Here is a 27959-nt window from a genome sequence, read left to right as displayed (position 1 = left end):
TTTGAATCGGTCCGATTCCTATATTCAAAACACACAGTAGCAATGTCTCCAACATATTGAGATAAATCATAGGGAAAACACCCAAGTAGACTTTATTAAACCGGCGCGCACGGCAGACATGATTCAAACAGGCTTAAAGAGCAGAGGCACTTAAGTTTCAAGAGAGCTTGATCTCATTAGTCTTATTAAAAACTACTTCGTATGTTAAAGAATACGGACAGTAAACCTATGAAACCGCTGGTAAACTTGGACCGGTGCTGCAGATGGGCGGCATAGGCAGGGATTTTTATCTCAATATGTTGAATGGAACAGGCGCGCAAAGTTTCGGCAAAGACGCAGATTTAAACAGCCACCTGCACCGAAACCGGGAGTTAACGGACTTTAAGATGGGCATTCAAGACACGAGGTTTTATTATCAGGACTCGATTCATAACGGACAGGACAATTTATCGTTGCCGTTTCACCCTGACCACCACCAAAGTCTTTCCGCCGGATTCGGAGCGCAGACGGGCAGGTTTTACGCACCGACTGCTCTCGGCAGCTGTCACTTCAACACCCGGAGCGGGACGGGACAGACTTATATTCCGACCGGAGCGGATGCATATTCAACGAACGGTAAAGACGTTTACCCGAGCAGCGCAGACGGTTACCCAGCGCCTTTCCAGCACGGGTACCCACGAACCCCCATGTACTCTTTACCTGGTCTACAGGTGTCGGGGAAGACGCAAGTGCTTCTTAACAACTATCCGCTGTGGGCAAAGTTCCACAAATATCAAACTGAGATGATCATAACGAAACAGGGACGGTAAGAAGCGTTCCTTATTTACCTCACTCTTTCTTTTACACTAAATGTCACATTTCTGTAGCCTTACGTGTCCAATGCGCCTGCACGTTTTTACGCGTGGTGGCAAATGGGTCATAACACTTAACTTGGTAAAACAATGGTCATGGATGCCGCCTATATGGATGTCATGTCAAATCCTCATACTCATTACCAGCACACAATGTTATTGATATATTAAGTGCTATTTACGTCAAATGTAATTGAAGTGATGCAGAGGAGATGCATGAAGTAGCTAGAGTGCGGTGCCAGCCAGGGCAGGTGGGCATTCAATCGAACCCTGTGACATTTTTTTATTAAATTTGGAGTGTCTATTGAAGAGAGGAATGAATACATGACAAGTGTGGCATTTATTGTGAAATCTTTCATTTTTTCGAAAGACCGCGACTTGGTTTCAGTTATTGTCAAAAGTAAACAAATACTGTGGAAATTATGTCAAATTCTGTCACTGGTTGCACTTTGACACAAATCTGGGTTACTGTTAGCTCATTGACTGGAACAATTTGGAGAGAAGTTTAAAATAACCTTGTGTCATTCCCTGATATTTAAGATATGCTTTTTTAAAAGGTGACAATAATTATGAAAACGTTGTTTCTTAAAGAATTTGCTAAATCAAATTATTCATAGGCTATTCAAGCAATTATCAAGAAAACAGTCAATTGGAGACAATTTGACACTGCTGGTAGAACTAAAAAAGTGGAAAACCTAACCCAACAACAACATAAAACAATTCAGTTACACATCAAAGTCGAGCTTATGCTTGTATTTGACATTTGTCTAATTTAATGCAATTTAATATCAAGTAAACAATCATGACAATGTGACACTGATAACCTGCTGGCGGTCCTTAAAGATCACAGAGGGGCAAAGACGCTTATGGGGACTTTTGATAGCATTAATATCGAACCTCATCCCTGAAGATAAATCTACGAATACACAACAATTATATTTCACAGCTCTTTTGTAGTCATACAGTTTATACAGTCATTGCAATAAAATAGTTTGATACGGAAACTGATAAAAAAGAAAATAATTGTTTCCAAGCAGAACTTTTAAAGCGTGTTTGGGACAGTAACAATGCTTTTAATTTTGAAATATATTCTGAAAAAACTGCGTTTTAGCTGCGTATAACTCTTTTGAATAGTGATATACAAGCCGACCACAAGTCACCAAAATATTTGTATTAAAGCATATGAGAACTTAGTTTTTAACATTGTAAGAGCACTTGAAACTAGTTTGAAATGTATTCAGCACTGGTTTTTGTGATGGTCATGAGATATATGACTGGTAAAAAAAAGATTTTAAACCGCTTAAGATAATTTAAATTAAGATTAACTCTAAATTTTGGAAATCCACCTTGCTGAAACTGAAAGGTGGCAAAATCTTTTTCTTGCAGTGTTTCTACAGTCTAAAATTTTGACCGTAACATCGCTTTTAAAACTTTGGTTCACTGTTTTTCTCCCGCTGCTGCCATATGAATCAATGATAAACATCTTTATTTTGTACACACCTTAGTGAAGAGAACATATTCCAATGTAGACTTGAATATTTCTAAAATAGATTTTGAGGACCCTTATATGTCTACAGTTGTGTGTCTGTGTGTCTTATTGGGAGTACCGTGAAATGATTAATGTTTGATGAAATTATAATCTATTAGTGGGTGAAACTATTTGCAATGTTTTATTATAGCTATGGTCGGTTCACAATTAAACTGTATATTCTGCATATATTTAAATATGCAATTGTATTGCATTGAACATTTATGGTCGCAAATTAAATGAAATGCAAGTAAAGGAATAAAAAGTGGCTGGCAGAATGTTAAATCTGTTGTTAGCTGTTATGTGTTGTTAGTTGTTACTTTAAGAATTCAATTAATGAACACACTAAAGACGTTATACCTTATAAAATGTTGAGTTTGTTTTTGTGTAACAATTGTTCAGCTTGATCAGTCTTCTTATAGTGGGAACACTTTGCTTCTTTTGATTCAGTGTCTTTGAGCTTCCACGACTACCGCTGATGAATAATTGTTGCATCTGAATCGTTACATTTCCTGTTTATACTTGATCTAGTGAAGTCCTCTTTGTTTCCGAAATGTTGTCGGTTAGTATAATAGTTAAATACATCACATGCAATTTAACACAATCTATTATTTGATGTATTTGTTTGTGATTTTATGCGCGTCACAACATTTATGTTTTTATAATGTGTAATTTAATAATTTGAGGTGGTTTTTTTATTGCCAGTGAGAGTCAATGCTCAGGTAAATCTGCCCAAGACAGGAAGTGGAAAGGTAAGGAGGAGGTGGGGGGGCTTGTGCGCTTGGGGGTAAACTTGGTTGAGCACCAGCGAGACTGTGATGGCCATACACATCAGTGGAGGCAGCTTTGAAGTGCAGGAAATGAAGGAAGGCACTTTCTTCCTCTCGCTCTCTCTCTTTCTCGCTTTTTCTTTACTCTCTCTCCTCTGGTCTGGTGCCCTGCGAGCGCAGTGAAGCACATTTCCTCAGAAGTTGAGGTGCAGTCCGAGTCAGAGCTTTGAAATGCACTATAAGGCCCACAGCCCGAGAGCAGAGGCCTTCGGCCCTTTTCAAGTATAACTCCAAAACTGGCCTCTAACCTTACCCCTGCCACCAGGTTTCACAAATTTTAAACAGGCATGGGGCCACCACATCTATACATAGATTGGTGTAGGTGTGCGTTGTCTTGCCTTTTCGTGGTAGTTTAAGAGCCAAAAAAGTCTACGAAATGAGTCAAATGAGACTAATAACTAAACCGAAATAAAAAAATATATTACCTCACAGAACATTAGTAGGTGGGATATGAAACTACAGATGATGTCTAAGATCCATTCCACTGCATGTTCGGTGGTTTATAAACACTAGAACGAAATATTTTTCAGGACATTGCTCCCTATTGTCATATGCTTGTACACTATATGCCTAAAAAGAGGAACTAGTTTTTCTTTCTTGTGTTATTTGTTGTTATGGGGGAAGAGTAGGAGTATACTCATATGCTTGTGTGAGAAAATTGAATCAGTAGATTCAAGGTAGGTTTGTTGCTTCAGTGGATTGACATCCCGTATGAAAGTTCGCAAATGGTTTAAAATTGACTAGCATTTGTTTATGGCATGAGGTCTACATTTTCTACAAACGTGAACAGAAAGATGTATTTCTATGTACTCAAGCGGTAAGGCAGAAATTACTGTACAACGAGTGCAAACCATTCATGGAAGTGCAGTGAAGCAGAACGCTGTGCATGAATCAATTACTGTCATCACTTGCCCTCCCTTTAATTTCAGGTTGAAGTAAATCAATAAATGGCGGTTATCTACTCAGTCCTACTTACAAATACTGTATGATAGCATCTGCAAACAAAAGGTGCCAGCCTTCCTTTACTAGAACCCTCAAGTTCATACAGGTGCCCTAGCATAACCACTGGTTTAAGTCAACACATTAACCACACATTAAGTTTAACAACCGGAACGTGTCTACTTAAGTTAAGTGGTACTTATAATAAGGTATTTGTTTTAATTTTAAAGCCCCCCAAACTGGTTTGCTTGAAAAACTGTGCTTGTGATCTCCTGTAAAATAAGTCCCACTTTGTTGGATATTTTGTTACATAATGCAACAACTTCCATGGTTTAAAAGTGATAGTTAATCCAGTTAAAAATCAAATAAGTCATAATTTACTCATCCTCATGTCATTTCAAACTCAAAAGAAGATATTTTGAAGAATGTTAACTGGCACCCATTACCTTGCATTGGTTTTGTCTCCATGGGTGCCAGCACTGTTTGGTAACCATGTCCTTTAGAATATCTTCTTTTGTGTTCTGCAGAAGAAAGAAAGTCATACAGGTTTGAAATGACAAGAGAGTGAGTAAATGATGACAGAATTTCATTTTTGGGTGAACTATCCCTTTAATATGCTTAACACAAACAATATGCAAAGTCTCAGAAGCGCAGTTTTCTACATCTTAAACCTGTAACCAATCATGTAACACAGTTGATCGAGTGGATCAGGTAGTCTGAGCTATTATGCAGTGTATGGGTAGCGCATAGACTTGAAACGATCATGGCAGTGCTGCTGCTTCAGCTCTGCTTTTGCAACGCCAGCGTGCTCTACTCACACGTGCAGTGTGAATGCTCGAACTTGTTAACATCAACACCAAAAAAAGCAAACGTGTGCATTGTGAAACCGCCGTAGCAGCTACATGTCTGGAACTGTTGAATGCGCCATCTATGTACATATATATCTATGGTCCGAGATTGAGTGGAGGATGGGACTAAATTGCATATCATCGTGGTTCTTCCGAAACCTTGGATGTCCAAATAACACTTAAAAAGCATTCTTAATGATTAATTACTGTGTTGTCAAAGTTGACATGCACTTTTTAATACCTTATTTTGGTTAGATATTCGCAGAACCAAGTGACAAACATAAAGTGTAACTAATTATAAGGATTATCCCAAAAACAAAAATCATGAAACATGGAGATACACGGCTTCAGAAGCACAGCAGCGATATTCAAGAATCCCTGTATACTAAATGAGGTGTACATTCAAGCTATTCTGAGGCATGAAAAATAATTTAATCATGAGAAAAACTTAAATAAGCTATTATGATGCTCAAAGTTAAGTTCAAAGTTCATATGAAGCAGAAATCGCGATTGACTTTCACATTGTGTGTGTAGATTGACTTGCACAGATATATTAGTTCACCAAAAAACTTGTAATGTGAGCCAAAATAGGGTCAATTCTGATTTCATGGGGACTTAAATTGTATAAAAACTCTCTCTCCCATGCCACTTAATCTTCTGTTCATTCTCTGCTATAAAGGTGAGAATATTGTTTGTCTGTTCTAGCCCTTAAACAGTCTTATTTTTAACTAACAAATCACTTCCTGTTCAGCTGTATATGGTAGCGCATGCAGTCTTGCAGCAAAAAGCCAGACCTCAGAATCAACCTACTCTACTGTTCAACTCTAGCCGGTCACCACAAAGCAGATTCACTGAATCTGGATGATTCCTGGAGAATCTCAATAAGAAGCTCCGACAGAAACAAACAAGCTGTGACAGTAGTAGAACAACATAAAGATCAAAGGGATCGTCTGTTGACATGAGGAATGTAACTGTGGTTACTGGCTGCTCCATTTTAAGAGACTGCATATCAGCAGACGTGTTTCAAGCTCATCTGTACAGTTATGACAATTCTCAAACATCAGCAATTTTATAGTGGTTGCTGAACGTAACCACATTCACATAATGGCTTAAAGGGATACTTGAACAAAACATGAACATAATTCTGTTATCATTTACTCGCCCTCTTGTCATTTCAAATCTGACTTTCTTTGTTTCTTTTGCAGAACACAAAAGACATTTTGAAGAATGTTGGTAGCCGGACAAAAGTGGTACACTTTCTATTGTATGGACTCAAAAACAATGCAAGACGATGGGCACTGCCGGTGTTCGGATATCAACAATCTTTAAAATATCTTCTTTTTTTCTGTGGAAGAAAGAAAGACATACAGGTTTGAAATGAGTAAATAATGACAGATCTTTTATGTTCGGTAAACTATCCCTATAGATATCCGCGTAAACATGCCATGCTTTCAGTACTTTGCTCAAGGTGCCTTTAGATATTACAAAATCAGTTTCGGAAAGCGTCTACAGGCAGCAGCAGACCGGCATGTTTACATCACGGATGTTCAAGAGTACAGACATAAACTGGACCTGGCCTCCTGTCCTGGTGAATAAGTGACCGTACTCAAGGTGAAAAATCCTCAATTTATATAAAACAGGTTTTTGTCTTCCTCTCGTATGTCACTTTCTCTCTTCTGAGAATCTCTTTTACACAATTATCCGAGACCTGATTAGCTGTATTTTTAAAGGTCCAGTTTATGAAATTTAGCAATATCTAGTGATGAGGTTGTGAATTGCAACCAACAGCTTACTCCACCCAGTGCCTTTCGAATCACTACGGTGGCTGATACCGAACGAAAGAGGCACATTCCCATTTACACCCGTTGCTGTAATCCCTCTATTTTGTCTATTTTGAACGCTTTGTCCTGATTTCTTCAAGAAATATCAGAAAAAGCATACGTTTACCCAGCCATGCACCCTGGCTGGGTAAATGTCTTTGCTTTTTCAGATATTTCATTCGGATATATGAAATAAGTGCATGCAATGTACTGTACATATGAGCGCGACCAGGAAAAAACTGAGAGCCGAGGTTTTACTTCTGCTTTGACAGATGTGAGACAGCGCCAAACGCTGCATGAATGTGTTAGAAATGGAATGGCGAGAAAACATTCTGCTTTCTACATTTTTCGTCTTTAAACCAAACTTTTATGTCTTTAGCCGCCATAGTTTAAATCCTGTCTGGCTAGTGAGCTTCTCATAATATTTACACATAATGTCTGTATGCGGAGAATATTATGTAAAATGTTCACAGAAAGAAGCTGAACTCTAACTTCAGCGTGTGAAACACTGCAATGCTACTCTCCTTTTGCAGTACTCCCACTTCTTGCCAGGGACAAAAAAATATTAATTGCTAACATCTAAATAAAATAAAAATCGCACTATTTTGCCACGTAGTGGTACACCTGGTGCATGCATAACAACCTGTTATAATATTAATTGGCTCCAGATACATTTTATTTGGTGGGAGAGGGCGAAAAATTGCTCTTTTGATCGCAAAGGTTGCCGACCCCTGGTTTAGGGCTCATTGGGACCCGGTGTATTTAGATGGAAATTGCTCATTCTAAGGTGATGAAAACAAAGCGCTTCATTATGTAAAGTCTTTAGACACATCTGAAGACATAGTTATTTATATACCATTGTATTGCTGTCAATAGATCCTCCAAAAAATTACACATAGCACCTATACAGCAGCCCAGCTTAAAGCAGTCCAGTTATGTCTGCTTAAGGTGGTCAAGATAGTTTCCGGAACATGGTTTAAACCAGTTAAAAACTAAATGCAACCACATTCGAAACCAAAGCTGCTCGATTTAGCTGGGCAACCAGCATTACAAGCAAAGGGAAAATACTGTACATAACCATTTGGAAAACTGTAAAGTGAACACCGATGATAGTCCTAGATAGCAGAGGAGGCATTTCTGTTTGGCAGCCACCTACTGCCATCACTGAGTCAAGTTTCCAAAGGTTAACCTCTAACTTTTGTCGTAAGCCTAAACCTCCCACTCATGCAAAACATTTTTTCAGTGGTGAACCTATGGTTTCCCCCTCTCTAGGTTCTGATTTCTTATAAATGTCTCATTTTAAATAAGTATGACAATTTTTGAAGCTCAGTCAGATGAGGAAAGTGTCTGCCACAGACGGTACGATTTTAAGTCAGAGCATGTAAGCAGTGTGCGTACGATACGGGGACGATTCTGGTTTCTGTTTTCGCTTATATTGACAACTGATGTGGAAGAAGAAACCCTTCACCTGCTCACGCTCTTCACCACCACAAGGCTTTACAATGCCAGGAGTCCATCTGAGAATGATGATTGATTACAGCTGCCTGCGGGTGGGCAGTCGGTCCTGCTCTTGTGTGCTCTGATCCTCGACACGCGTCCTTTACTACTTGAAAAGTGAAACCGTGAAAGTGAAACTTTTTTCGATTTGAAATTATGATTTTGAAGTCCTTTACACAGTGTTGACCCACTTGCTCTTTCTGAAACAAACACTGGAACATGCGGATCTTGCAAATATGAGGATCTTGATTATAGATTAGATATTTTATGGATCATTGCGTGCATTGTAATAAAGTACAATTTTAGTAGTTGATTCAAAGTGATATATTCGCCCCTTTGTTTGTTTCATATCTACTTGTATTTGTACACATAGTAAATGCATTTGATACATGAATAAACAATGAACATTATAGTTTTTCAGTCTGTATTAATCTTTGTTAATGCCTTAACAAATCTGTCTGTTAATTCATGGTGCATCAATAAATGTAAACAGCTACCATCAACCACTTTTGATTTCAAATTTATAAGTAAATACTGAAATTAACATTAAGATTAATAAATGCCGTACAAATTGTTTTCATAAAAGTGTTATCAAATTCCTTGATATTTACCAGAATGACAGAGGTGTAATCTTTTAAACCATTTATTATTTATTTTATGTATTTATTTATTTTTCCAAACCACCAAAGTGCACAGTGATTTATTTGTGTTTGTTAAGATTTATAAAAAACAAAAAGGCGCCAAATAAGTCATCCATACAACTGCATGCCATTTGATTATCCTTTAAATGACAAAACAAGTACGCTTTTTTCAACTTTTTTCATTCTGCAGTACCCGATCACACACATGTCGCTTACATTCAAAATATTTTTAAAAGTACAAATTACATCACAATACATTCACAATATTGTAATTTGCACACACATTAGATCCTAATAAAATCATATGAGATGGTACCTTTGAGCTCTTTGAAAAACATGCATGACTCATTCAAATATGACCCCATATGTTCTTCTCAATGGAAAAAAGTTTACGGTTTCTCTCAGGAAGGCCACAGGTGCAGGAACCAGAGAGAAGAGATTTTTAAAAACATACTTTTGAAGCAATCGCGAAATGTGCAGTATACAGTATTTAAACAAATAATTTTGGTGTGCATCCAATTCAATGTGTTAATATGACACAGAAGCAGATACGAGCAGACAACTGCTCTACAGTGTCACCTGACCGGAGCATCCAGCTGAGAGGAAACGTATAGGCTTGAGCAGTAGACTACAACTGTAGAATCTATTGAATGAGAGGCAGCCATTCGGTGCGAATGCCACTGTGCTTACAGACATCTCTGAAGTGTATTACGGAGCAGAATAGTATTGAGGTTTTTCTTAAAGGGACAGATCACCAAAAAATAAAATTTCTGTCATTTCCTAATCTGTGAGAAATTGAAATGCTGGTCTTTCCGAGACAGTTTTGTTCTGTCTGAACAGACTAGTTTTCGCTGGAAAAATACTTTTCTTGTCTCTTTATTCACAACTACAAGAACTTCTATATGCTGAACTACGTTTTACGTCAACTTCACTTCCTAAGTGACATCCATTCTTTTATAACATAAACAAATTACTTTACCCAAACATCAGATTATTAGTCATGCAACAAGTTTATAGTGACCGGGGCTGTTAATTGAAATAAAAAGTAAAGAAATGGACTCGGATGGAGACTCCGCAACACAACAATTCCTTGAAAATGTCTACTTTTGTGTTTCAATAAAAATACACGTTTGGAATGACATGGGGGTGAATTTAATTGTACGTGTGAACTAGTTTGCACATAACATTTACAGCTTTGTTCTAGCAATCTATAAAACCGGTGTGACAATGTGCGTTCCATCACAAATATTGGGTTTGTTTAGCATCGCATCCCTTGCAGAAAGATTTCTATATGTTACCATAACTGCGCTACCTCAGGACACATTGACCTCCCGGTTACCTTGTTACCTTCTCTTCTTTATTGCATCTTCATCTCCCCAAATCTTTATTAATGGTCATATTAAAGATTCACGCACAGACTGCTGCCAACTGCCCTTTCGTTCCCACATAGATGTTTCAAATAGAAACAAAATATGAATTGCTTCATGTGTGTAGTAAAATCTTGACCCCAACAGTATGTTCCTATAGCGACATTAATTAATTTCTCTGAAATCTCACTGCGTTTTATGTTTTCTCTGTTAACAGGAGGATGTTCCCCTTCCTCAGCTTCAACATCAGCTCGTTGGACCCTACGGCTCATTACAACATATATGTTGATGTGATTCTCGCTGACCAGCATCACTGGAGGTACCAAGGGGGCAAATGGGTTCAGTGCGGAAAAGCAGAAGGAAACATGCCAGGTACAGAACAGACATACAGCGGCTTTTCTAGCCACTATCTGCATTTAAAGCCTACAAAAAAGATAAATGTCTTTATCAGCCTTGTGGTTTTAACAGTGTGAATGTTTTCTGAGCAATGCAGAAAACTTCATGTCCCCGGATCGCTTTTATTTTTGTGGCTAGGAGTGCAAGAGTGTTTCAGATACCACTGTACGCCACAATCAGAGGAACTTAAGCATGCGGCCCACCACAACAGCTCTGCACTGCAACTGCTATTTAAAAGTGATCGCATGTAAACGCGCCTGTCAAACGCTTGACATTGCAGCCAATTCCGGACATTTCCAAGAACATTTTTTTAAATTGGATATACATCAGTCCCTAAGCCTTCTACCCACCAAATCTCTCTCACCAAACTTATACATTTATTCATTTGGTAGACGCTTTTTCCCAAAGTGACTTACATTGCATTACACTACACATTTGTTTCCAAATATGTGCAATCCCCTGGGATCGAACAAATGGCCTTGCTGTTGCAACGCCATGCTCTAACCACTGAGCTACAGGAAAGCTTTATTTCTAAAATAATGGCATCAAATAATATATTAATTTATAAAGAAATAAAATATATTTATCATCTATTTAGCTAGTATTGTCATGTTGGGCAATGCTCAACAGAACACTTTACCTAATACTGTATGTGAACATATTAAATGGATATAAGAAAATACTTTTAACTTTAAGAACCATTAAAATTATGTACTTTTTGTTATTTTAAAAACATTCATGATTTCATGCATGAATTTTGTCAGCTTTAAGGGATACGGTAGTTCACCCAAAATAACAAATTCCGAGGTAACCAAACAACCGCGGTACCCATTTACTTCCATTGTATGGAACCAAAAACCAATGCAAGTGAATGGGTACCACCGTTGTTTGGTTACCAACAATCTCTGAAATATTTTGTGTTCCGCAGAAGAACGTAAGCCATACAGATTTAAACTGGTGACAGAAATCTCAGTTTTGGGTGAACTATCGCTTTAAGTAAGGATTTTTGTGCATTTTTAGAGAACTGATGAACAGCATGCATTTTGTTTTAGTTTTGTAAAACAAAAGTTTTGTATAGTAAGTAGCCCTTGAACTTATGCATTAAAGAGGGTTACATTTTCTTGTATTAAGACTTTTTTGTGGCATTTTTACACAGGAAACAGAATGTACATGCACCCAGACTCTCCCAACATTGGGAATCACTGGATGAGACAGGAGGTTTCCTTTGGCAAACTGAAACTCACCAATAACAAAGGCGGCTCGAACAATGTAGCACAGGTACCACTCACCAGCAAGGTCCTACAATACCATTCTCAGATATGCATCTCTTATAAAGTATAACTTAAATGCATGAAAAAAATTACTAAATGTAAAGTTAGATATTGCAAGACATTGCTTTCTACCATCAAAGTTAAAGGGATACTTTACCCGAGAATACTAATTCTGTCATTTTCTCACCCTCAAGTTGTTCCAAACCTGTAAAAACATATTTGTACCGATAAACACAGAAAAATATTTGGGAAAATGCTTGAAACAGTTCTTGTTCAGACTACAATGGTAGTCAATGATGGCCAAGAACTATTTGGTTACAGGCATTCCTCCAAATTCTCTTCTGTGTTCATCAGAACAAAGAAATGTATACAGATTTGGAACAAATAAATCTTATTTGGGTAAACTGTTCATCTAATATAGGCTACATCTGTAATGCCACTGCATATCTTTACATCCTCTATAACATTGCATCTTCTGAAACACAGATGATAGTGCTCCAGTCACTTCATAAGTACCAACCGCGTCTACACATTGTGGAGGTGAAGGAGGATGGTACGGAAGATCCCTTCCTTACCTCAAAAGCTCAGATGTTTGTGTTTCCAGAGACCCAGTTCATCGCCGTCACCGCCTATCAGAATGCAGATGTAAGTAGTGTCAGTAACGTCATATGCTGTGGGTTTATTTTAAAATTAACCAGCCACATATCCACAGCTTACAGCAAACACGGTGTAGGATGAAGCCGTGTTGTGTTTACACCTTGTTATGTTTTGCAATGAACGCTGTGAATTCAGTATTTTAACTTTTAAAATAAACTTTTTTTAACTTTTCTAAATAAATTATGAATTAAATGATTTTCTAATGACACTGATGTCTCTGTCTCTTTCCTGACCCTACTTCCTTTTCCCTTGTGACATTACTCTCTCCCTGCCCTTTGTCCAAACTCTTCCACTGCCATTTGTTTCACAGATCACTCAGCTGAAAATAGATCACAACCCTTTCGCTAAAGGTTTCCGGGACAATTATGACACGTAAGTAAGCTCGGAAAGAATTAAATCAAGCAAAAGTGGCCTCCGTGGAGCTCAAGTTCTCACATAAAGAAACTTTAAAAATGATGTTGAGAAAAAGGATGTCCGACGTCTACAATTAACAAAGCAGGAAGCTATATTCCTAAGACAGACTTGTTATTAACATTTCAGAAGCACTTTAGTCAGTTGACTTTTTAACCCTTGCTTTTCCCTGTGCAGGTTGTACGCACAACCTGACTCCGACTGCCTTACGCCATCCCCAACCGAGGGTCAGCAGCTCTTCCCAGGTGCCTGTTACCCCCATCAGCCCTATCTCTCTGACCAGTACATGAGTTCCCTCCCTCAGAGTCGGTTCTATGGTCGTGAGCCGGTCAGCATGGCCCAGCAATGTCCCAAAGACCCCAACGCAAGCCCTCACAGCCGCTGGTACCTGCCCAGCCAGCAGGGGGTCCCACCCAATTTTAACACGTACGATGGCGAATACGCTTCAAACAGTCTTTACAAACCCTTCCCTATTCAGACTTCCTCCCACCACCCGCTGAGCTACTACTCCGAAAGCCACTTTGCCTCCAGTACGGTGTCTGGTGCCAGCCCGGGGGCTTGGAGTTCGGGAAGGCCCTCGCCGCAGTACCATAACCACCCCCATCATGGGAAACCCGGGTCCAGCCTGAACTGGCTTCGAACCATCTCATCTCCAGCTACAACGTCCTCTTCATCAGCAACAAACTCCCGTTTGCATCCTTCCCCGTCGCTACTAGAGCCCCAGCGTCAGCCGTTGCTCCAAGATAAGTCCAAAGAGTCTGGGGAGGACCCTTGGATGGAAGCACCTTCTGTGAAATCGGTGGACTCGGGTGATTCAGGTCTGTTCGAAGGAGGAGAGAGCAAGAAAAGGCGGGTATCACCGTACACATCCAGCACTGAGAATTCCCCTCCTAACCGAGGCACAGAGGCATGCGAGAAGGATAACTGCAGTGACGCGGGCTACTATGGCTTCTACACCCACTGAAAAACAGATTTACTTAGCAAGTTGGAAATACAGCCAATTCGATTTTGAAAGCACAAATGGACCCACCTGTCTGAAATTGTATTGATGAAATAGGTTTTGGTCTCATAATGGACACCAAAGCACCAAACGATTCACAGCATTTTGACAATGTGAAAAGTCGTTTGTAGGCAGCAAACTGGTTCTCTGTGTTGTGCCAGACATTACATTAATCTCTGCTTCATGTTCGGTGGCCCCTCTGTGCTTTGTGTTTCATGTGTTAGTTGTCTGGGGTAAGGTCATGTGAAGGTGTTCTGAAGATCACTGTAAAAGCAGAGACGATGTGACTGCATTGAGACACTTGCCTGAAGACACACACAGACAGACCTGTGTGACTTCAGACGCTTCAGCAGCTAAAGATTTCACAGCACACCTGCTGACACTCCCCCAAAGGAACTGTCTCGTCCCCCTCATCAAACGCAGACACGAAAACACCTCGCAAAACCCACGCATCACTCTTTCACACTTACACACAAACATACGATCAAATAGTTTTCGCCACATTTCTCATCTGCCCTTAAAGCGACCATTCATCCCAAAATTAAGACTCTTATGCAATCAGTGTTATGTCCAAACTGCATCTACGGTATAAAATAAAAGTCGATGGGGACTAGCAGTGGTCACTATTTACGTCCATTGTAAGCAAGCAGCTTTTTGAGTTCCATACAATGGGAGTCAATGGGCTCCAATGTCGTTTGGTTTCCAGCATTTTTCCTACAAGTCATACAAGTTTGGAATGATGAAATAATGTTCAGTTTTTTGTAAACTGTCCCTTACACATTCTACATTTGTGCATTTTTCAATGCCAAAATCCAGAAAGCACAATCAATAAGAAAAAAGCCTAGACCACTCAGACAGCACATGCTGAAATAAAATAGCCACAGTGTCTAAAACAGCATGGCTCTATGCACCAGCTGCAATTCTATCTTTTAATAGACAGACATATTATGGTTAAAGGAGGTCATACGTTAGACTCCATATACTCCATTTAGTTTAAAGAACAGAGTTCACAATAAAGTACGTATTTCTTTTGCATCAGTCCTCTTGTATGTTTAAGAACATAAAACAACTACACAACACTTCACAAGAGCGATTAAGACAAAAAGGTACAAACTGAAAGAAAGTTAAAGGTTAATAAGTCAGAGGGGACAATAGTGTGCAGACTAAAATGCAACTTCTTTTTTTTTATAGTTTAACAGATGTCACCACGTACAACTTTTTTACTATAACTTAAGATATCAGGATACAAATAACTTAAACATGCAAAAATTCATAATCTACATATTTATTCATTTTAGCTAGGGGAATAGCTCACACAAAAAAATGTTTACCATTGACTTTCCATAGTACATTACAATGGTCAAGTCGATGGGGGACATTTTTAGGTGAACTTTTCCTATAAAAATAAAAATGTATATTCTACTAAGCTTAAAGCAACTTCATTGTTGTCCAGTCAAGAAGTAAAACTGGCGACTCATAAGGCGCTTGTTTTAGGCAAAGCCTTGTAATCCCAAGGTCTCCGGGTTAAAGTCAGGGTGAATTTGATTAACTCTCAATCTGATCCGACCTGTAACGGGGACAAACTTAAAGCAACAGCATTACGCCTCAAGGCATCGTGCATGACAGCATGCATACAGACAGGGTGGAAAAATGGACACCTGGCAGGGGCTTCAGACTGACTATACATCATCTTTATTCAATTGACGGGGTAACATGCAAACAGCCCACACATAGACGTCAATGACACACAGGAAGAATAAGCATTTAGTCTGAGCCTATCAGGCACGGCTTGCATTCAGAGGTGAGAATGACCTCAGATCGCTAAAGTGTGTGACAAAACGCCACAGCAGAAGCCCACAAGTCTCCGCCAAACATCATGACAGTACATGTACTGAAGTTTCCTGCGTCTTCCATATGACACACGCAATGTGTACCCTGACATACACAAAGGCAAGGGGTGACAAATAAATTGAGGGTGTAAAGCTAAACCAAGAAGGTCCCCCCTATTAAACCTTCTTCATCACAATAAATATGTAAAATGTAAAAGGATAAGTTTGCATTATGTTATTTTTGTTTGTTTCCAAGAAATTGTAACGTGGTGCGAAAACCAACATGACATCCATATTCTGTGGTCACTCTATGATCACAGCTTTTTAAAAAGTCAGCAAACGGACTCTAACTGAGTGTGATTCAAAACCAAACGAAAAAAGTGAGTGAACAGATCTAGAAGGTAATAACATCATTTTTTTACAATGCCATCACTGGATTCAAAAGCCATGAAAAGATGTCAGTAATACGTGCCAATTATTATTTAAGCCGACAAATAGGTTAAAGACACTGGTTTCATATTCTGTGTCATTTGTAAGAATTATTTTATTAATGTGTTTAGTCCATTTAGATATTAGCATTTAAAGAGTCAAATAAAAACAATGTGGTTACAAGAGAAATAAAACAATTGCAGACCATTTGAAAATTAAAGTGCAATTAAACAGTGTTTCTATGTTAATTTAAAAGGTGTGTAATTCATGTTGCTGTACGGTTACTTTTTGTTTAGGTTTTTTTACACTTGCACTTAAACTTTTATTACTGTTGGTGTGCACTTAAAGCAAATTGTCTGTTGTGGTCTTGTTAGTAATGAATCTATGTTTTGGCTGACCCCTGGTGGACATTATGTTCCTCATATCTTCAAGTGTCAATATCAGGACTTTCATGGAACCCATTTATAGTATGTTCTCAATGGCACCATTGTGTATTTTTCTGTTGAGTTAATAGCGACAAATGTTAATAATTAAAGAGGTGTCAAATAAACATGTATTTCCTCAAGCACACTGAGCCTCAGATATGGCAGAACGTTGTCAAAATACTGTACATATTTATAAATGATGTTTTTGATTTATTCTAAATGTAATAAAGATTAAACTATTCTAAATTAAGTTAGCATTTTCTCTCATTTTTGCCAATGTATATCGCAATGCAGAACATTACTTTTTTTATTATTAATTGTACATTTGTACAAATCGAATGTTTTTAAAAAGTATTTTGGCCAAGAGTACATAGAAGCGTTGTTGCCAAAAAAACAACTTCCATTTAGACTTTAACGTTAAGCTAAATTCACTTATCAACAAACATAATATAATGGCCTAAAAGTATAATGACACTTGCATTACAAAATAAAATACAGGAGGGCAGAGGATATATCTCACCTCTCCTTCAGTGTAAGTCATTGAGGACCAGAATTAGAATTAATCCATTTACTGTTAAATCCTGATCAGGTGGAGCCATGACTCTAACAGAAGAAATAACAGACCCATTAGAAAGTTAACCAAGAGTAAATCGTATGTTAAAACTGATTTTGGTCTTCTTGTTCCTGGTCTTAATTCGGCCTCAACTGAGAAAAACTTGATTGTCTCCATTGTCACACAAATACTTATCTGAACGGAAAAGCCATTTAGCGTAGTTCAAAGAAATGTAAGCGCACAACAGGTGGTTAAAACCAAACATCTCCAGAGCTCAAGTACATCTGCCGTTCACTTTATAGTTTGTAATCCGGGCTTATATTTTATCCGAAGCGGAAGACAAGGTCACACTGTCCACAAGAGTCCAACAAATAGAAATGTATCCCATTTCTGTCGGGTAAAAGCACCATCCTTGCCGTAGAAAAATCCCTGGGCAATTCATCCGTGCACCAACAGCTTCAATTAACGTAGTTGTTTTTTAATCCAGTGCAAGCTGAATTCATCACATCGATGTCCTTGGTGTGCAGCAATCTACCTTTACCACAATTCCAAGTTCTTTACATTGGAAAATCCTGGATTCTCCCTGATCTTCCAATAAGTTCCATTGTACAACCATACTTCCCTTCCAGCAGCATCTAAGGTTTTCCTGTAAGAAAGAGGGCATTAAAACGTTCAGCTTTAATTCTTAAAATCATCTTAATTCTGGTACTGTTGTTAACTAACCTGAAGAAGCGAGGAATGTGTTCCTCTCCTTTCTTGGCCAGAATCTTCCTCCATTCTCTTTGCTTTTCCTCCACCTGATCCTTCCTTTTATCAGTCTCCTCTACTTTTCCTTCTTCAAGTAATCTAACAGTACATAACATAAAGCAGGAATCATATATAATCACCTTTCATAAATGAAACAGATGATGCAATAGAAAAAATATTTTGCGCCAGCAAAAATATTTGAAACGCCTGGATCAAATGTTCCACTCAGGCAGGAAAAGGCATCTGTGACAAACACAGTCTTGCTTCATGTGTTGTTTAGCTACAGGGTAAGAAGTATATTATGCCACAATAACAGAAAATCTTGACATTAAATATTAATAAATGACAGTAGACTCACCAGAAACAAATATACATAAAACAGTCAAATTAAAGCATCTGTCAACTACTACTGGGTGACCTTTGGCAAAAGTTGTCTGAAAAGAAAATCTTCCAATAATTGTGCAGTTTGCAACAGAATATTATTTAAAAAATGTATGAGGGCGAGACTAACATATATGTAATTATTGTCTTTTGCCACAGCTTTCCTGTGGCTCAATGGTTAGAGCTTGGTACTAGCAATGTGTTCATGTGTTCGATCTCAGGGGATTCCACATAGTCAGAAACAAATGTATAAAACAATGCAATGCAAGTCGCTTTGGATAAAAGCATCTACCAAATGCATAAATGTAAATGTAATTAATATGTAACAATATTACTTAGTAAGTTCTCACCTTTGGTCTGGGCGTAAACGTGTATCTGTAGGGGGCAGCAGAGGCTTAAGTTCATGGGTCAGCTCATTCATTTCCATTGCAAAACTAGAGAAGCCGTAGTAAAGCATGTAGTTCTTGGGCTGTGGATCTACAAGAAAGCATAGACAATCTGATGTATACTATCAAACATACTAACATATACTGTCACAAAATGAGATTTTTAACCTCCCTGATATTTGCTTTATGCTTAATGTTTACATTTGGCTCTTCTATACTCACTTGGCTTCCAAATACACTGTGGGTTGGGCAGGGTGTCACAGAAGATCCCCTCGTGCCAAAATCCACCAAATCGATGAATGACCTTACCAGTCTCATCAAGAACTTGACCCTGCACTTCATTTTTGGACCCATCTGAACCCCAGTAACGTGCCTGAGAGCACAAAAAAATTTGTGAGACACATAAAGATCGTTTGGTAGAATGTACTGGATCAGTTTATAAATAAAAGATACATCAAAACACACCTTGACAAATGTGATCTTACAGGTGCAAACTGAACTTTTCAGGTTGCGGATGATGACCTCACCATAGTGCTCGAGGTATCGCTGCTGAGTGAGGACATTGTGGATGCATGTCACCACTTTGTTCCATTCGTAGTGGTCCCCGTACCTATGGGTACAACAAAGAGCTGTTAAAACTCCTTGCACCAGCAATCCGAATGACGTTTACACTAAAATCAAGATACTTGCTTTTTTAAAGTTACATTCACCATCCCAGTTGGCATGATCTCCAAAGACTTGCCCCAAAACTTGTTCTTCCATCTCTGGTCTGTTCTCAGCATGTAACACAATGAACACATTCCATCCACACAATGCAATATGATTATTCAATACAAACATAGAGTAATTGTTTACGTTACTCATAAGTGTTACTAGGGCACAAGTCATACCCTGCCAGAAGCTGAAACTGTCTGAATCTGCGTGACAGGCAGATATGGGTGGATGATGTGAAACCTGTGGACACACACAAAGTTAACAACTCCTTAACATACTTCTATGACGATCAGTGAGGACGACTACTTACCTGCTCGCTAAGGTAACGGAAGCCACGGTCCTCTCTGATACACTCAAACGTCTCTCCCAGGACAGGATTGAAGGGTTTGTAGCGATTACGATATTGAGCAGTGGCGTAGCCAGATATGGCAAAGGCAGCAATATAAACCTACAGAGACATAAATGTATTATTAAACTACAATTGTTCAAAAACTAGTTTAAAATGCTGGTGGGTGTGTTTAAAATAATCATACAGAACAAATTATACAAAGGAAGATATTTTGATGAACGTTGATAACCAAACAACACTTGCCCACATTGATTTCCATTGTATGGAACCAAAACCACAGAGACATTTCTCAAAATATCTTCTTTTGTGTTCCACATAAGAAAGGGTCAAGTTTGGTATGACATGAGGGTAAAAAAGTAATAAATAATAATGAGCATCTATAAGCAGACATTACCATCCTCTGAAAGGGGTCATCAGTATGGTTGGCTGTGTCCAGTAGCTCAGAGTATTCCAGTTCCTCACAGAGTCTCTGCAGGAGACATACGGGTTCATTTAGAGCTGCCGGCATGGAGACGCGGGACAGGTCCTTCCCTATGTTGTTGTAGAGGATGGTCATCAAGCCAACGTGACTGTTGTCAGGACAGACCGCAGGCAAACTAGTACGCCGCCCGGTACACTTGATGGTGTTGAGTTTATGTGGTGCCTTTGAGAGACTGGCACGGTACTTGCGTGAAGCGATTGCTGCAGAGTTTATTTTTTAAAAAGATACATGTTAATGCAATACACGATATAGCCAAATAAATGTAGGCACACATCTATGTCCATAAATAAGGAGCTGGGTCTTTCCTAAGAGCTGCCACTTTGTCTAAGACCAACCTATTTAATACTTTGGGCCATGTAGAGTGTTTCTTCCTGGCATTATAGGTCACTTCTCCCACTAGTAAAAGAGATCAGATGTTCACTAACCATGAGTCTCATCAGGTTCTGAATTACTGGACCCGTCACTCAGACAGGACTCATCGGACATCTCGGAAGAGCTCATGCCCACGACCTCATCACATGCATCAAAATACTCTGCTGCTGAGTCAGCAACTGATGGTGCAGAACTGCGGACTGAACCAAACTGAGAGAAACAAACACAGAGATGCGATGTCAAATTGTAAATAATTGTTGACTACAGGACATGGGACAAAACAGGTCCCACAACTTCTATTAGTTTCTTAAAATCTCCAATTGATCATTTGTAATTGATCTAATGATCATATGCCAGATTATATATATATTAATATTATATATACAGTATTTTTTAAAATACTTTACAGATCTTTACTTTGTCCTAAAAACAAAAACAAGCCAGCATATACATTATTTTAAATATTTGTCATTTACCTCTGTAAATCGGTTGAATATATATATCAGAAACTGCCATTAATTATTTGCATTTTTTTAAATGGCTCCCACAGACCAATCTGGGTTAAAACTGAGAATGTTTTGGCTAACATTTTAGTAATCGTTTGATGAATTTTAAAGTTGAGATTCGAGAGAAAGAGAAAAAATTATAAATTAGACTGTTTATAAATATTGAAATACTTATTGAATATAAAAGTATTATATTTAGGGATGCACAGATATGTACATTTTGGCCAATAACAATTACCAAAATGTAATCAACATTGGAAGCCAATAACCGATATTTTGGCTGAAATACAGCATCTAAATATTCACATAAAAATTTTGAGGATGAAACAAAAGGCAAAAAGGGGCTGATAATTAATGATTTGTAAATGGACGATAATTTATTGGCATCCCTAATTATATTTTCTATGCATATTTCTATTTCTATTTTATTTATTCTTTACCATATTTTGTTTTTTAAAAATACAATAAAGCAGGAATTAAGAAATCATGGATAAACACCTCTCAACATTTTAAAATGAATACCCTCCTTGGTATTCAAACTTAAAATATTTTTGTCCCGGTACTCAAGACTCACTGACAACTCAAACTATAACATTACAAAGGAGCCAGTATGGCATATGAACTAGGTGAACCTGTCCTCATCTAAACAGTATGAAGAGGTAGAGCGAGGAGTGACAGATAAATCAATGCATGAAACTGGGTAAGTAGGTTCTGGTAGGAAGAGACACACCTTCCTTTGTAGCACAGTGCGGTAGGAGTCTTCAGACGATTCAGAGGACACTGACAATGTGTGGATTTTGGTGTGACGGGACTTAACATCTAACTAAAGATACACACAAACAAATCTGCAGTGAAGCATAACATCTAAAGCAACAACACAGTATCTAGCATTAAAGAATAGCTAGAACTACAATACAGATACAGCTGTAGTAAATATATATACTGCATATACACACGTACACAAGACAGTTTCAGGTAAAATAGACAGCACACATATTTTACCTCAGCCAGGCTGCAGAGGTTGTTGATCTGGGCAGATGTGGTCTGGTGGAGCTCTTTGCTGGACCAGGCATCCTTCAGCCGCTGGCGCTCATGAGCGAGAGCCTCGTATGCAGAATGCAGAGAGGCATGAACTGGGACAGTAACAAACACTGTCAGTAAATGCCTTCCGAAGACCTCAACACTATCAGCTGTGTTTCGGTATAAACTTTATTATCATTGATAATATTTTTAGCTTGTGTGTTCCAAAATTATTTATAAATGTTTCATGCCTAACCTTTCAAGGACATGGAGCAGATATCCTGATGAAGCTTCTTGCCTTCTGTTGAGGGGGAGACATGTGGGGTCAGCTGGGTGGAGACGTAATCTGGGATGGAGGGCACAGAGGTTCCCAGGTGCGAAGAGCTGTTTAGGTGGCTTGATGATAACTGCATTGAATAGTAGGACAGAGAAGAAAAAGGAGACACCTTATATTAGCAATGTTAGATATTAACCGTAGGAATATGTACATGCGTGCATTCCTATATAGGCTTACTGTATATAAACAGTGGTGACCAAAATCACCTTGTGTGATCTTTATTCAAATTTGTTGTTTGAGATTAATATAAATGTTATTAAAAAATATGCAATTTCATAGTTTCATAGTGTGTACACTGAAGCTCAGCTTTGGAGAAAATTTTAAGGAGACTTAGCAAATAAAGCATGACTATGCCATTTTTTGCTATGAGCTTCTAGTTTTTCTGTGCATTTTTTTGGGTGTATTCAAATAGAACACATTTCCTAAAACACTGTCATTTGACTTTGCCATAAAAAATGTCCAATAAATACCATAAAAGTTAAATTTTTACCATACAACTCATACCTGGTTGCCTTAAAAGCAAATATTATGGGGCCTTAAATGCAAATATTGGACAAACTTGCCCTCTGGATATCACTTTTGGCCACCACTGTAAATATATAAAAGTACCATGGTATTACCCATTTTTATATGTTTTTGTAATGTTTGTGTTCACTTACCGATTTAGTAATCCCACGAAATGGCTTCATGTAAAAAAAAAGTTAAATGACTGTGTTTTAAAGCTCAAATACAACAAAGACTTAATAATGAGTCATTTCAAACCATGGCTGGGTCAAATATGTACAAACACAAGCATTGGGTAAATTTGACCTAAAATCTTCCTTTTGACCCAACTATGGGCTGAAACATCCCAGCAGAGTGAACATAAAATAACACTGTAATTTTAGGGTATTCCATAGTTTTCCAAATTTGGAAAGCATGGAATAATCCCACCAGGAGGGCAAGATTACAACTCCTTCTAAAACTTTTATACAGACGCCTCACCATTCCAAGAGCTTCAACTCGAGAGAGCGTGCGAGAGTGACCCCAGATCTTGCCAGGCTTCTTCTTGGGCTTGTCAAGAGAAATATTCTGTAATTCAAACACATGACATTGTGGCAAAGTTTATTCACAAACCTTTAATGGTTATCACCATCTGGATAACTTCACACCTGCATGCTTATAATTCGTTGAAGGTCTCCGTTATTTATTGCTTGGCCTGACTCCAGAGAGTGCAGCTTCTGAACCACCCGATGAAGTTCATTCAGCTCCAGTTGACAACGGTTAAGCTCTAGAAAGAAATAATTACATCGACTAACCTGAGAGCTAAATACTCATCAGTGCTGAGTGTTCACCAGAACGAAGACATTTATACAGATTTGGAACAACTTGAAGGTGAGCAAATGATTAAAGAATTTTCATTTTTGGGAAAAGTGTTCCTTTGATGTTTAGATAGCTACCCTGAAAACCAAAGAAATTCAACAGTACCTTGGCCGCAGACGTCAGGCTCTTGGGTCTGGAGCCAGGCTGACACTTTTCCATTGACAACAGGACTACTGCAAGGCAGATTCGCTCTTTCACCCAAATAAGATGCAGACGTGCTCTAGTATTAAAAGCAAACATGAAGCTTCCATCAATGAATTAATACAACTAGTTCACTCAGAAACAAAATTACTAACATTGTTTACCCAGTCATTTCATTCTCAATGGGATAAAAAAAGCATATGAATTCGGAAAACTAAATGGGGATGAGTGAGCAATGACAAAGTTTTTGCTATTTAACTGCTTAAGAAAAGCTATTAAGGGAATATTTACAGTCAAATAGCAGGAGAAGATGAAATGTTTCTAATCTCTACTCGTAAATGTTTACTCACCATGTTTGGCATGGCACTGTTTTTCTGAGATAAATGGCTACTTTGGGCCTGTAGAAAGCCATTGTGAACGTGTGCAGCCTCGTTCTTCTTATACATTCTGTGGGCACTCAGCTTGGTGACCCATATATAATACAACTCCTGACTTTTGGCCTAATGGGATATTAAAAGAAACTGGTAATAAATATAATAAACATTCTAATTAAAACAATTAAGCATTAAGAACATTACATTCAAAAGTCATACTTTCATGTGATAGAGATTGTCTCCACCATCCAGATCTATGCGTCCTGCTTTTTTGTTTACTGACATAACTGCGAGACTGACATCCATTGAACCATGCATCTTCCCTTTGGAAAACTAAAAAAAACCCTGTGTTTTATCCAAGACGTGTGATTTGTAAAAAAAAAAAAAGGATCAGTATACTTACATCATACTGGTTTTTAGAATACCGTAGGGTCCCTTTATCCAGGTAAAAGTATCTCTAAAAGTATGAATTTTCGTTAGACAAAACTGACCAATGACATTCTCTTTGTTGAATCTTTTTTTTTTTACTCTCTTTCAATATTGCTCATACCTTATGCCATCCTTTCAGGGGCCACTTTCTCCTCTTCATCAGGTAGCCTTCACAAATTCCCAAAGGGTTTGAATCCTGCATGCTCTCTCCGATGAGATTCATATCTGGAAAGTCATCCATCACCTCCCAATGTTTTATGTTCTATTAGGTAGCAGATGGGACAAAACACCAGCAATGATGTAAAACAGGGCGTTTCCCATTTACAGCACGGGCATGTGACACATATAATCGCTATGAACAAAACGTTACAGCTGAGTTTCTTAGAATACATAAACTTGTTGGATTGCCTTTGACACCACCTGATTGGACACTTGCAAGATGTTGAGAAACTTGTTTCAAACGCCCCTTAAAAACATTCAATCTTAACTTCAAATCCACCAACTTAAGGAAAATATTTGGGTGTGTTCAAAAATCAGTTAAGAGTTTTAAGCATGAACGTCTAAGAAGGTACAAACCAGACGCGAGTGACGCGATGATGCCGTGCTGCTGCTTCTGGAATGAGTGGGTTTATACCAGCCGCCAGATGTCTTCTCCACACCGCTCATCTGTGATGGGTTGTGGTCCGCTGAAGACCCATGCGGTTCCATTTTGACAATGTTCTCTTGTGCACTTATTATCTGAGCTTGATGTGTCGATAAGCTCTGCTAAAGGTTTAATTTCATTGTACACTAGAGCACAATATGTCTGGAAAGCAGAAATACATTATTAGCAAGAACAAGACCGTGCTTTCGTCAGACAAGGATGAAATCCATCTGTGTTAGAAACATTTAAGAGAATGGTCTCCCTTACAAAAAAAGAAGTCTATACTATAAGTGTGCTACTGCTTTTAAACCAAACATGAGAAAGTATACTGCTCAGAATCATATGTTGACTAAAGTTGTGTAAAAACTACTAAACTATTAGTATACTTCTAAGTATAATTTTAAGAATTAAATTATTACTATAGCTATAAGTTCTAGTTTTAACCTAGTGTACTCAAAGTTTACAACTGTAGAAGTACTTACAAAGAGTATACTTAGTAAATAAACTAATAAGTCAGTCGATTTAGTCTTGGATAGTACAGAAATAGTACACTTAAACGTATACCACTAGTACATTGATATTAGTATACTTGCATAAGGAATCTAAAAATATACATGTCTTGAAGTTTACTTAAAATGAACTTGACGTATACTTCTTTTCGTAAGGCTTGTTGGTATGCATATAAAAAATTCATTTAGCCATATTTCATTTTGTACACTTAATAGAGAATGGGGAAAAGTAAATTAATTCACATTGACCAGAAGCAGCATGTCTGATATGATTATCTAACAGTAGAGATCTATCTGAGAGCCGACCCTTCCAGGTCAGGATATTTGCCTCTGCCCTTTACTAGATCCCACTCGTTCCTTATCTTCGAGATACTTAAATGTATACTTGTAAGTATTTAAGCAAGGAACCTATAAGAGCGGTTTCTAAATGCAGCATTACAAACTACAATAAAAACCAAAGCAACTCACTCCCATTTATGTAAGACAAGTCATATTAAAACTATAATGTGTAGCACAAGGAAACACCTGTTTTGACGTCAGTCTGATATAATGATATTTACTAATATTTATTATACATTTTAACAGAAATTATACAGATTATTCTTCTGAATGGAATGCCATCTCAGGGTGTGATGGAAACCAAACGTGTTAACTTAAGCCTTCTGTTGTTTTGATGGTAACATGCTTAAACAGGTAATTAGTGAATACATTCTTGATATTAAGGTTCTGTTGAAACGTATACACTGTTGATAAGTAGGCTATAAGAAGTTTAGAATTGTTTACAAGACGTCATATATTCATGATAGTTAGTATCCTTACAGAGGTAACATCCTTCACTGAGGAGGCTTGACGTCATTAAGCTAATTGGCTTTGAATATCCTTTTTTGGCAGCACTTGGTAGCTCTTTAACTTAGACATGAAAGGCCACCCCTGCTAAAAAAAACAATACAAATTCTAATGGTTTGCATTAAATATACCATTATAAACCATCTGGTATTCACCATTAAAATCATTACGAAATTGATTTAATTTTATCGTTTTTATGGTTCCCATCGGCTAGTAACATCTAACCAACAGAACTCAACACATTACCATTAGAGACCAATTCCCATTATAATCATTAAATCTGTAAGAATCCCTGTTGTGCGTTTTCAGCAGGGACAGCAAACAAAATATAAAGCAAAAGTAAACACTTCTGTGACTGCCCTACCGAGTCAAATCTACTTGAAGTTTGAAGTGCATCAAATTACCTTTCAGATTTAAACGAATTGAAGATTGGCGAGCACAAATTTGAGTAATTTAGTAAAACATGAACTTACCATAACATTGACGCCCAAGCAAGATGTTGCGGAAACCTGTTTCTCAATCGCCACATATTTTGCAAGACGTATATTTATACAGAATTTTTACGACTTTAAAGAAACGGATAAAACGAGTTGTAACCTTAGGGTTGCACGTGGGAATTCACGGTGCTACATAGTAACACGTGTTTCTTCTGAATTATAGTTCGAAACGGAAACAGTTATAACCCATATGAAGCGAGTTATTTCTCCAGTTCTAATGATAAAAGCAAACATTCTCTGTTTAAAGTTGTAATATTATAACCATGCGTAACATTCTGCTCTACAATTATGACATAGGTTTACTCGTATTACATGCGCTCACCTGAGACTCCTTCTCTTGGCCAGTGTGTGATGTACTTCAGAAGCATCTTCTTGACCTTCTGCCATTGATAGAATCGTGCGTCACACTACTTGACGGGACAGACAACCAGTTTGACCACTATGTCTTAAAACGCAAGAACGCATTGGCCTATATTCCTTGCGTATACCAACATCCAGTCGAACAGAGAGCTCCAGAACCGTCCTCTGCCGGTGACTTAACATCCACCAAATCATTATCCGCATTAGTGTCTC

General features: G+C 38.1%; 2 protein-coding genes across 6 annotated transcripts; one reads left to right on the top strand and one right to left on the bottom strand.

Moving 5' to 3' along the window:
- Positions 1–16987, top strand: tbx21 (T-box transcription factor 21). The gene is made up of 6 exons (XM_079476121.1): positions 1–805; positions 10539–10693; positions 11874–11995; positions 12475–12633; positions 12956–13017; positions 13234–16987. Exons 1-6 carry the CDS (start codon positions 264–266, stop codon positions 14018–14020), a joined length of 1827 nt encoding a protein of 608 aa, XP_079332247.1. The 5' UTR covers positions 1–263; the 3' UTR covers positions 14021–16987.
- Positions 15728–27959, bottom strand: osbpl7 (oxysterol binding protein-like 7). Of its 5 annotated transcripts, none has more exons than XM_079476115.1 (23): positions 27709–27959; positions 25468–25696; positions 25013–25153; positions 24866–24919; positions 24682–24795; positions 24439–24588; positions 24053–24167; positions 23737–23855; positions 23570–23656; positions 23245–23268; positions 22505–22655; positions 22231–22361; positions 21959–22051; positions 20776–20932; positions 20264–20550; positions 19831–19968; positions 19697–19760; positions 19497–19575; positions 19272–19416; positions 19029–19179; positions 18771–18897; positions 18016–18138; positions 15728–17938 (listed from the first exon to the last, which is right to left on the bottom strand). In XM_079476115.1, exons 2-23 carry the CDS (start codon positions 25597–25599, stop codon positions 17830–17832), a joined length of 2691 nt encoding a protein of 896 aa, XP_079332241.1. In that variant the 5' UTR covers positions 25600–25696; positions 27709–27959; the 3' UTR covers positions 15728–17829. The 5 variants fall into 5 exon arrangements, with proteins under 5 accessions (XP_079332241.1, XP_079332242.1, XP_079332245.1 ...); XM_079476116.1 differs by having other exon boundaries at positions 27363–27719; XM_079476119.1 differs by lacking the exon at positions 21959–22051.

This window comes from Barbatula barbatula (assembly GCF_947034865.1).
Source record: "Barbatula barbatula genome assembly, chromosome: 16".
Taxonomy (NCBI): Eukaryota; Metazoa; Chordata; class Actinopteri; order Cypriniformes; family Nemacheilidae; genus Barbatula; species Barbatula barbatula.
Note: the sequence above shows the minus strand (reverse complement) of the source record. Positions and strands in the feature narration are given on the sequence as shown.